Source organism: Cyprinodon variegatus, unplaced genomic scaffold (assembly GCF_000732505.1).
Source record: "Cyprinodon variegatus isolate N-32 unplaced genomic scaffold, C_variegatus-1.0 Scaffold1128, whole genome shotgun sequence".
Taxonomy (NCBI): domain Eukaryota; kingdom Metazoa; phylum Chordata; class Actinopteri; order Cyprinodontiformes; family Cyprinodontidae; genus Cyprinodon; species Cyprinodon variegatus.
In genome coordinates, this window is record NW_015151581.1 from 568 (window position 1) to 12,866 (window position 12,299).

Genomic DNA, 12,299 nt, shown 5'->3' on the forward strand with positions numbered 1-12,299 from the left:
ATGTCTCCTGATTGTCGTCTTCAGTGATAAAGAAAACACTTCATGGAAGTATTCACACCCCATAGGTTTTTTTCTTTTCTCCTGTTTTAATCTCAAACTGGAATGTGTTTCATGTGACGACCCATTCCAGGTAGGTCCTTTTCTTAACTCTGCTACCCCTAAGGTCAGGTGCCTCCCAAGGGAGTCAGACATCTCTGACCTCGGACTGAGAGGAGCTGACTTGTTGATCAAACCTACATCACTAAACAGCCAGGAGCCTACATCGGCAACCTTCTCTCCCATTAATCTCATCTCTTCTTTGCTTGCAGGTGAAAATCAACACAGGTGTAGGGACTCCGGAGCGCATGGCCCCCGGCTACCTGAACCACCTGGACCTGGGCGAGGTGATTGCAGCCCTGGTTGAAAGAAGAAGCCCCTCCCACGCTGTGTTCACCATCAGCAGCCCTGCAGACTTAAAAACTGTTCTTCTGGAGGGGAACCCTTAGAAGACCCCCTTCCTTCAGAACACGATCTGCAGCTGCTTCCGGGTTCTTGTTGCTTCTCTTTGCTTGTTTCATTGGTTCTGTAACGTCCAAAATGGCATATTTTTGCATGTGTTGTTTTATCTGTAAAATATGCAAACACTCCTAAATGTTCTTGCACCATGAAGATCCCTTTTAGCACCTTGGCAGAAACATCTTGGATTTGAGCAGATTTCCTCAGGATCCAGTGGTGAAATATTGAAGAACTGTACCACATCAAATGTTTCACCCCCTACATGAGCAGAGATTACGGACTTAGAGCATTAAAGACCCAGTTAAACTCCAAACTTTTAAACTGTGGGTTTGCTCTGCGGTCAAAATTATACATAAAGCCTCTGTTTCTACTTTGCTTTTTGAAAAAATCAAACATTTACGAATATGTTTCATAAAACCCTGTACGTATGAAAATATCCCATTTCCTGAGTTAATTTTTTTAAATCCGACACGTTTTCTCATGATATTGATCCGTTTGTCTTTTGCTAGATGATTCTGGGTCTCATCCTCTAGCAGCCACTGACTTTATTTTACTTAAGTATACTATAACCTAGCTGGACACCTGCAGGATAGATGAATAAATAAATATATTTAATTAATGGCTTATTCTGAGTGACTATCTAATAAGGCTGGAGAACCAATCCACTGTAGAGGTTTTACACTCTCAGCCAACGGCCCCAAACCTAAGGGACATTTTGGTTTTATTTCAGGAGGAATAATATTTTTCCATGTTTAGTCTGTTTTCATCAGTTTAAATGTGAGTCCAACTCTCAGTTTCTACAATGATAATTTGCTTCTTCTAAGCAGGAAAGATGTATTAGATCCTAGCAGTTAGTTCTCTATGAACTCTGGATTATTATGAATCACCCAGAATATCTAGATCCGAGTTGAACTCTCCTGTTTAATTATACCTTCATAATGTGTCTAAACCAGAAGGCATCTGAGGTCTTCCTCCCTAAGCTGCTGAAAATGTCCTTACCATCCTGTGATCCGTTTTAGTTATTAATCTGCTCATCCAACAGAGCAAGAATTTCCCCATAGCTGCTAAATATGGTTTAACGTTTATTAAACCAGATATTGAGGCATTTTAATATAACAGATGAGATGTTCTTTTTGTTCTTCAGTCATGTTTAGAAGTTTACTCAGTTAATACATCAGTTTGATCTATAAATCCAATAGTCCTGGGATCACATAGGTCCAAATGAAGGAACCTGATCGAGTTCTGTTCTAGTCCAGTACAAGTCCAATAAAGCTGTGCAGTTATTGACTGTAGTTGTTTTAAATGTGACATCAGAATTGGACCTTTGGTTTCAGAAATAGAAATCCAGCTTTATTCTCTAAGATAGTGACTATTAAGCTTTATCCTTTAGTTTTCAGTTTCTTCTGCAGCATCATAAAGTTGATTTCTCTTACCTGATTGCATCTATTGTAATAAAGAATCGTTATCTTCCAAGTTTTTTTTTTGATCATTTATGCTCCTGTTAATTTTTTTTTTTTTTTTACAATTTACATATTTTTTACGTTTTAAAAGCATTTGCTGCATATTTATTCTTATCTTTATATTCTATGAATAATAAATTTGATAAATGAGTTTTGTCTCTTCTTCCCCCCCCAAGTAGCTAAAAGGTCACTTCTACTCAGGAACTGAGAATAAATAATCTCAGATCCAGCTTTATTTGACAAGTACACATTGGATTACAATTTTCACAATGTACTCATTTATACAATAACAATCCAGTAATGGAAATAACTATAGCTTATGGAATGGAGAACAGATATACACATATTTAGTTTAAAACAATGGAGCAGTAACCAGGAAATGGTCTGAATAAAGGTAGATTTACTGAGAGAAAAGGCTTGAAGAAAAACACTGCCTGAATCTGTTGGTTTAGGTGTACATTGATCTGTAGGTCCTATCAAAGAACAAGAGCTGAAACATTTTTAATAACGTAGTCCTTATTGGAGGGTTTTCTTTAGACCCGATTGTCGGTTTGTGTCCTGCTTGGTGAGAGAGCTGAATCAAACAGTGTAGGACATACTGGATGAATGCTGTGTAGAACTGGATGAGCAGCAGCTCCTTCGACAGGTCGAGCTTCATGACTTGAAACAGGAAGAACATCCTCAGCTGGGCCTTCTTCATGATGGTCTCAGTGTTTTGCTCAGACTTTATGGTTTGAGATGATTCGAAGGACAACCAAGCCCCAAACTGGCTTCTGGAGAAAAACTGATAGAGGAGCTGTCTGAAGCTGCCCCACCACAGATTCAGGAGCTCTCAGGCTCTGACGAGGAACAAAGTTTGAAGCTTTAGTTTGCATCTTTTTGAATTTATTCAAAAATGAAAAGAATTCAATGTGTGTTTGGGGGAGTTTCCTCTAAACATGTGGCATGAACAGAATAAATGGCTGATGACAGCTGAGACAGGGGCGGCCCAAGACTGACACATTTTCAACCAGAATCGCGTGCCGGTCTGACCCTTTCACACACGCACCACCTCCGACCACTGAAAGCCTAGATCCTGTCTGGTTTGGGGGGCAGCATGGCCCTTTAATAATGAGATGTCTGAAGTTTCACCGAGCTGGAGCAGACAGGAGGGCGTGGGGGGTTTGTTGGGTCAGAATTAGGACAAATTATAATAAATGTGTAACACAGACCTCTCTGACAGACCCCTCAACATTCTCTGCTTGTTACGACGGCTTTGCTGTTCTGGTTCCACTAATATCATTAAAGCAGTCCGATTGTTTCAGAACCTGGCTTCTTCTAGGAACTCACATAATTCTGTGGGTCCCCTAAGTTTTTAAATGATGTTCTGGGGATCAGAGAAATCTCCATTCACCATAAAAGTTCCTGACGTGAACAGAAATTCACAAAATTAATAGTCAATCTTTTCTGGTTGAGACGGTAGATGGTAGAAATACAGCAGAGATCTGCGTTCCTGACCGAACAGACGGACCTACAGGAAGAACAGGGGGGCTCAATAACCGAGGGGAAAGTTCTTTTGTTGGATTGAAACATCTAATGTGAGGTTGATGAGAACAGATTCACAAATGTCTTTATAAAGCAGTTAAAGCTGAAAGAGACAACTTGAACACTTTAGTGTTTTTTTTCTCCCCAAGTTGTTCCCCTGTGTGTAAATAAAAAATAGATAAAAAGAACTGAGAAGATTAAAATCTGAAAGCAGATTGAAAAAGGTTCTCATCTGCATGCTTCTCTCCTCTGCAAGAACTTCACAAAAACATACCAGAGGATTTATGGAAACTCAACACCACAGCTCATGGAGAACCACGAAGGCCGTTTATCTGGGAATGTGGGCGGTAAGCAGCGTGGGCCTTCTGTCTGCAGACCCAGATGGGGAAAAAGTAGAAGAGCTGCTATCAGACCCATTAAAATACATATATAGTATAGGATAGTAGAACATGATCCATTGAGGAAACAATATAAAACAACTACACTGCAGAGCAGCTACAGTTGGCAAAGTTGATATCCACTTCGTCTTCCTTCAGGCATCTTCTGATTGGGTCTATTCCAGCAAAAATTCACAGATCCAGAAAGTTCTTCTTAACTTTGGTTTACCAACAATGAACAAAGATTTATTCATCTGCATTTGAAGAAATAATCTGGTAATTCTTGGGCTCATCAGGAGCCCTCATCCAGATGGTCCAGGCTCAATCCCTCAGATGGATAAGAACTTAAAGATATTTTGTCATCTCATCGCTCTAATATCCAGCACGTTCAAGGAGCTGAAAGCTGTCTGCCTTGGCTGGTGCTGTTGGGTGTTAACTGAATGTGTGCCCAGCTGTCTGAATGGCCAGTATTGTAAGTTGGAAGTCTGTGGTTAAAGACCTGGCTCATGAACTGCTTTACAGGTTCTGTTGGACTGTTCCTCTTCCGCTCAAGCTTCCGTCTTGGATCAGCAGCTCTTTGGCCTTGCCCATAAGAGCCGGCTGTGGTGATGCCTTATGCAATGTTGTACCTCCATCATCTCTAAAGGAACCAAATGAACTCCAGAATGTGTCCCATGTGCATCCAGGCTAAGGCTATGTGCTGGATTTATGTTTGACTTCAGTGACAACAGAAAAGCCTGGTTTGTGCAACCGTGATAGATTTGAAATGACGTGTAAAAGTTATCTTTAAATTCAGGCTGAGATGCATTTGGTGGCTGCTTTCCGATTGATCTTAAAAAAAAAAAAAGTCAGTGTTGAAGTAGTAATCTGAAGCCCAGCAACTAAGTGAACTGGAAAATGGATGAAAGCAGAAGATTCAGGGTTAAAGGAGGCCATGGGGGCTGCTGCTGTGGTCCTGATTGATTTAGAGTGGCATGTGGTTCAATTTCCAGCTCACAGGCTTCTGTTTGCTCAGCCTCCTGTGACATACCCATACAGAAAAGTCAGCAACCAACAGTAGAAAAACAGTAATAAAACCTGTCACATCAGTTGGTAGCGAGCCAGTTGCTCTCGCGGTTTGACATGTTCGCTCACTTGAGACTGATTCAAGTCACAATTCATAGCCGAGATGGCGACAAGCAGCAAAAATAAGACTTCAGACTCGACTTAGACATGTGCTCTGAATACCTGACTTGGAAAGAGACGACTTGTGAACTTCTGTTTGTAGCAGTGGAAAAACACTAATGGTCCAGTTTAGTTGCTTTTGATTTCTGCTGGAATTAAATTCCAGCTTTTATTCTTTTTTCTTTATTAAAGCCAACCATAGTTGTTGCATTTTGATTTATTAAGGTTGGAGTCAAACTAGAGAAGATACAGCAACTGAAACTAGGAACATCTCCCGATTTAGCCGTTTGTTGACCCACCTGCAGCACAGGTCAGTCATGAAAAGTCTTGTTTTGGTCAATTTTGGGTTGGATGACCCAGTGTGGGCCAAGCTTTAGCTGAAAGTTGTATGTTTGTCTTTTAAAACACTTTGGTATGGAGTTCATGGTCCAATAGGAAAAAATATGCTTCCATCATAAAGGAGAGACCCGCTCTGATCCAGATGTCATGATAGATTTTGCATACAGGAGTGTTTACATTTAGTTTTGAGTGTCAAACAGACGTAAAGAGGAGAGCTCTGCATGGTCCGTATCAAATTGCTGTTTCAGACGCTTTCAGTTCTTTCTTCTCCTTCTAAAACTACCCTGGGCTGAAATCCAGAGATCTACCCAGTCTACCCAGGACCATTCCAAAGGCCATCACATGCCAAGTTTTTAGATCAAATACCCACTAAATACCAGCCAATACAGGACAGACTGCTTTGCTCAGCAGGTCAGTTGCTGGTTGTATTCAACCCATCAATTTTGAGCTGGCCCGCTAAAGGTTTCTAGTTTCCAACATTTTATGAAAGAGACAAACAAATGCAAGATCTTGTGAAATTAAAACATACCAAATGATAACCACTTCACTGCCATGTCTGATAGTAGATAAAAAGGAGTTTATGTCCTTGGTTGTTTGTGTAAAACATGAAGTGGTGGCCTCATTTGGCCAAACCAGTCCTGTTGCCATATTGGAGCTTTCTCCTTCAAACCTTCCAAACAACCAGACTGGTTTGCAGTCATGACCTTTAACCTTTTAACAGAAACCTATAGAGTCAAAGGAGAAGCTCTTTGATATCTCCTTATTTCTCTTAGCCTCCTTCTCTAACCAATGCTGAGACATACTCTGCAGGGAAGATTGACAGCTCAGATGTTCTCCTCTTTGTCGAATTTTGTTTTTTTTGAAGATGACCTAACCCAAGTTGATGGGGAGCACCAGCTGGTGCTCTGGTATCATTGCTGATGTCTTTCTGCCCCTGCATTGTGTCAACACAGCTCTGAATGATTCAAAGCAGCAAACTGCTTACAACGGCAGCTTATATGATCAGAAGAACTCGGCTGGTGGTTCATCTTACATCCCATTGTGAAAGAGGATTCATGTTTCACTGTCACGTGAACAATAACAGATCCTTCTTGCTTTTGGATGCAAGAAAGACTGCTTAAACTTCAAAAAGCAGCTTCAGCCAAACAAGGTGAAATTTTAAACTTTATCAGCTGCAGGTCTTAGTATGGTGAATGCAGGTTTTATAAAAAAAAAAAAAAGGGTACAATAAGCTGAATCACACTTTAAGAGATATTAATAATTAAACATTTAATCTTCTTTATTTATTCTTCTCACAAACATACATTAATAATTGTAAACATTTTCGGTAAGGTTTGACATTAAAGCATCAGTTTCCCACCACATAACATTATCACAGCATCTCTACATTACATAGAACATCTGGATCCATTTTAATCTTCATGATTTTCAATCTTTTTACATCTTCTGACCGATATAAACGACACTAAACATGAAGCAGTCTGGGTGTAGGAAACGTCCTGGGGTTTTCGTGTTAAAATCCTGGAACCACCAGATTCTCCCAGTTCCACCAGTTTACTGGTGTTGCTGAATATTAAAAATGGGTTTTAGTCCAATCTGCCCCTCTGACCCCGAACGGGATCAGGTTTTGGCTCTTTGGAAATTACATTTAGACTTAAAATTTGATTTTTGCTTAATAAACAAGAATAAAAAAACCAAACTCAAATCGTTTAGGTGTATAATCCAATGTGTGAGAATTTAAAACTAAACTTTGTCACAGCTTAAAAATCACCACTTGTAGAAAAAAAACATTCAGGATAAAAAATAAAAAGCTTTCAGGACAAAAAAACGCACTAACCGCTGCAATCGGCAATCCCTCGGTCTGCTCTCTGAGCAAACAGGAGCGCAGTCGGTGCAGCAGCTCCTCCCAACCTGCTGGCTGCCATGAGCCATTGTTTTTGTTTCATCACACATCACATCCATCTGTAGCCCCCGCCCACCCCCAGCCAGAGAGAAGTGAGGGGCTGTTTTTCCTTTAAATCGATGGGACTGATTCCATCTTCAGTTTTAAAACTCAAACATGTAGAAAACAGTCTGCTTAGAATAAATCAGAGACAGTTCAGTGTTTCACAGGAAACTGATACAACATCGGACAGTGCCAAGGCTTTCTTTAGTTGGAGCTTAATTTCAAACAGATAAAAACAGCAGTATTTCAACATTACTCCCATATTTTATCTACATTTCCTAAAGGGTTCTGAAACCTTCACACAGAGCCGCATCTGCCAAAAACTTCACTCATTTCTGTTCTTATCCATTTTCATTTTACTACATTCATCTTTTGTCTTCTGAGCTCCAATAGTTCAACTCTTACAAACAACCTGAGGAGGAATAACTTAGTTCAGCAACTGAATTTATGTTAAATAAGTTAGAAACAAGCATAGCCCTGTTGAGATAAGGCCTGAGCATTTTTTTTTCCTTTTTAGAGGCACCTCAATCTTCAGTTGTTTATGATGAAAACTGAAACTTTTCATCAGTGCAGAGGGTTTAAACATGCATAGTAGTTAAAACAGATCATGTTTACAGAGAGGAACCATTAAAAATTAGCGAGGAAGACAAGAACAGCCCGAGCTTTAATCCACTGCTGGTTTTAGTCTGAAGTATGGTTTAGTGCATCAGACTTTGTCAGGGGGAAACTTACAGCTTCAGGCTCAGACACTGAGCAGATGAAAGTCCTCCGGGTAGGAACAGGGTGGAGAACCTGCAGAAAGCTGCATCACTAGAAGTCATTTCGCCGTTAAACAGCCTAGACTGCCAGGAAGGGTGTAGATGATGAGCAGCAGCTTAAAACACACAAAACAAAGGTTTCCATCATTAAAAAAAACCGACTGTCTGGTGATAGAGTAGAATAAAACATAAAAAATATGATGCAAACTGAAAAAGACAGAAAAGCCTTTGTCCCAAAGAGGAAAAAATGGTGCTTTAGCAGCTTTCAGAGTTAGCTTAGAGATTCAAACAAGACTGAAGGGTAAACATCTCCAAGATAACAATATAGTACAGTCATTTATTAGGAGGCATATTCAGGCATAAATTAAAAATGTTCTTTTGAAAAGAAAATCTGCAGGCTTTTTACAGAAAGTAAAAAGTGTAAGAATGAAGAATATAAAAAAGAAAAAGAAACCTCTAGAGATCTGCAGAAGACCCTTGTCTGAAATAAGTGGCATTTTGATTACAGCCTGTTGATTTATGGCTATCTGTGGGTGTTGCTTATTAATGCTTGCTTCACTAAATCAAATCCTATTTTAATGTCTTTTAACCTGTTTTCGTCGAGTGGCGAAAGGAGTCATGGAATATTTCCAGCGCAAAAAGCTCAGCTACACAGTGAAAGGCAGAACTCAGACATTTTATATAACACATGGAAAATTGCTATAGAGGATGTGTTTTTGGAAAATGCTTACCAATACTGTTGTAAGATACAGCATTTATAAAAAAAAAAAAAAAAAAGACCTTGCTTGTCAGTCAGATACCAAGATGCCTCATTATGACCTCATCTTTAATGACCCAACCACTAGAGATTTTTACACAGTTACACATAACTGTTACTTTTGCTGAGTTCAAATTCAGCAACTGTGTCCTCCAAAAGGCCAGATTTGTCGCTTGATTACATCATAGTGCCTGTTCAGATTGTAAGTCTCCTCGTTATGTGCCCGACAAATGCATCCTTCTTTTTGCCCGTTTTGAAAGACGGGTCCGTTGTATCCTACGTAACCTTGAGTATCCCGTGATTTAATGAGAGTCCAAACAAGCCGGCTGCTCCGTGCTCAGGTGAAAAAGGTAAAGGGCAATTTAATATAACCCAAGTATGTGAATAGTTCTGTCTGAAATAGTTTTTTTTAATAGTTATTGGGTCAGATATGTGGCGGTTAATGTTTGGTTTATTGAATGGTTTTATCTGTCATCGTGTAAATGGGTCTGGCTGACATTTAAGCACAGATTCCAATATCTCTGCAGTGAGGGGGACTATAAAAATATTTGTGATGATGGTACTGCTGCTGAAGCTCCTCGAAAATGTAATTTGCACCCAGAACAGTAGTGAGAAGTTTGGTATCCGTTCTTTGCCTGCTTTGTGTGTTCATGGCTGCCAGAATACGGAGCATACATGCTGTGAAAGCCAGAGAAGGCTGGACCTGTTTGAATCCATAGCCAAACTCTTTCAGCCTCCTTATTCTCTCAGACCTTGAAGAACCCAGTCCAGGTAGACTGGGTCCTTGGAGGATGCAGCCTTTAAAATCAAAAACACCCACCAACTCAAGTTACCTTTTTCACTTAAGTTTGACCTCAGGAATTTGATCTTCTGCCTGCAGAGACTCAACATAAGCCAGGGCACTCTGTAGGGAGGTGAGACAGTAGCCTTCCTCTCCTATAAGATAGCTGAAAAGACAAATGGAGGTTAGTTTATAACAGGAACATTGGTGAATATTAAAAAAAATTATAAGGAGCAACATTTCCTTCCACAAGTTAATATAATTGTCCCACAGTGCAAAAAATCTAAGCTCCAAATTTAAGATATGCACTGAAAAAGTCTCTGGGATTTTATGTCTTTTTTTTTTTTATACATGTCACAGTGTTAGGAGGCTGACGAAATGAGAATACAGCAGTAAAAACAAAAAAAGGATGAGTCAGGCTTAAACCAGTGAACCGGGCTGTGAACAAACATCTCTGGCCACCCTCAGTAATGAGTGTATGACATGAGCTGTGTGGACCAACACACAGCCCAGGGTCTAGACCAGGAAGCAGATTTCTAGTTTAAGATGCCTCTCAGTTACCCACCCATTACCCCGTTCAGAAAAAGCCTTGCCCATAGCCAAAGTCAAAGAGATTAAAGCCGAGTTTGTGGCTGCCATGACCCATATTACTGAGAGTCGGCACAGAAAAGTCGGGTTACAATTGGGAACGATAGCCTCATGTTAGAGTGGGCGTATGAGTGAATTTCCAGAAAGCTTGCAGATTAAGGGAAACACCTACACTTCAGTTTTAGATGCAGACAATAGCGGGTGGGTCTTTAATTTGCATCTGACTTAGAACGCAACCAGGAGGATCCATGTGCTTTAAAACAGCAGCGTGAGTTACCAATGAACAAAGACTCAGTTGTTGAAATGTTTTCAATAAAAATGGTGAAAGCCTGATTGCCTCAGATTTAAGCCTGTTTGGTAGTCGTTATGACCTGGATGACTCAGAACTTGCACAGGCAAGTGTACCCATGCATCAAAATAGAAAAAAAAAAAAAAAAAACCTTTGTAAAGCTGAAGTAGTTTATTTTTCTTAATAAATGAGCATAATCGTAGGTTTTTAATTTAAAACATAAAAAACTCCCATAGCTCTGTTGAGCTATGCATCCTCCCAGCAGTAATGACTTTATGGATTTCTTAAGAACATTAATTACCGTATGTATATATATGTATGTATATATATATATATAAAAAGTCTAAAAAATATATTTTTTATTCTTGTTTAGAAAGTGAGGCCGTATTAAAGGTAACTATACTAAATGAACTGTGTTGGGACCTTTTTGATCCAGTTAATTTTCCGAGACAAAACTATTGGCTTTAAATAAGCTGTTAACTTTTATGTTTGAGCCAATGCCAGCAAAATGATTTATGGAAGCATTTCCTCCAATTCCCACCTCCATTTTAAATCAAATTAATCCATCCCTATACAGAGATCCCTACCTCAGGCTTATGGTAGCTATGAATAAGCCTGTACTTAAAAAATTCCTAGTCAAGTAATACGTGTATAAACCACATAAATAACATTCATCTTCAATTAAGTTATACAAGAAAATTGTTTATCATGATCAGGCTTATTGGCCTGAAATATTTGCACCGGACGTGATCAGCTGACATACACAAAGTACACCATTGCCATCTGCAGGCAGCACCTACAGATTTAAACTTGGCAGCTTTCGCTGCATTGAACATTTAGATCGTGTTCAAAGAGCAACTCCAGTGTCATCCATCTTAGCATACAGACATGGCCAAAAGTATTGAGAATGACACAAATATTATATTTTCACATGATCAGCCGGCCTCTGGTTTTCGTGTGTATGTCAGATGTCATCACATACAGAAATACAATTGCAATCATATTATGAGTAACAAAAGCTTTTAATGATAGAATGAGTTAATGCATCAAGTCAATATTTGCAGTGTTGATCCCTCTTCTTCAGGACCTCTGCAATTCTCCCTGGCATGCTCTCAATCAACTTCTGGACCAAATCCTGACTGATAGCAGTCCATTCTTGCACAATCAATGCTTGCATTTTGTCAGAATTCCTAGATTTTAATTTTTCCACCAGTATCTTAATTATTGACCACATATTTTCAATGGGATTAAGATCAGGGGAGTTTCCAGGCCATGGACCCAAAATCTCTATGTTTTGTTCCCTGAGCCAGTTAGATATCACCTTTGCTTTATGGCAAGGTGCTCCATCATGCTGGAGAAGGCATTGTTCATCACCAAACTGCTCTTGGACGGTTGGGAGAAGTTGCTCTCGGAGGACATTCTGGTACCGTTCTTTATTCATGGCTGTGTTTTAAAGGTAATACTGTGAGAGGGTTGTTTCCCTTGGCTGAGAAGCAACCCCACACATGAATGGTTTCAGGATGCTTTACAGTTGGCATGAGACAAGACTGGTGGTAACGCTCACCTTATCTTCTCCGAACAAGCTGTTTTCCAGATGTCCCAAACAATCGGAAAGGGGATTCATCAGAGAAAATGACTTTACCCCAGTCCTCAGCAGTCCACTCCCTGTACCTTTTGAAGAACATCAGTCTGTCCCTGATGTTTATCCTGGAGAGAAGTGGCTTCTTTGCTGCCCTGCTTGAGACCAGGCCTTGCTCCAAGAATCTCCGCCTCACAGTGCGTGTAGATGCACACACACACCGCCTGCTGCCATTCCTAAGCA

General features: G+C 39.9%; 1 protein-coding gene across 2 annotated transcripts in view; it reads right to left on the bottom strand.

Annotated features, from left to right (window-relative positions):
* Positions 1–6,623: 6,623 nt before the first annotated feature.
* The window catches only part of vps9d1 (VPS9 domain containing 1), a 38,109-nt gene continuing 32,433 nt past the window's right edge, over positions 6,624–12,299 (bottom strand). For both annotated transcript variants that reach the window (XM_015400653.1, XM_015400651.1), the window contains exons 16-17: positions 9,653–9,766; positions 6,624–8,178 (exon numbers count right to left, since the gene is read on the bottom strand). In XM_015400653.1, the coding sequence (XP_015256139.1) occupies positions 9,658–9,766 (109 nt within the window). In that variant the 3' untranslated portion in view covers positions 6,624–8,178; positions 9,653–9,657. The remainder of the gene's footprint in view (positions 8,179–9,652; positions 9,767–12,299) is intronic.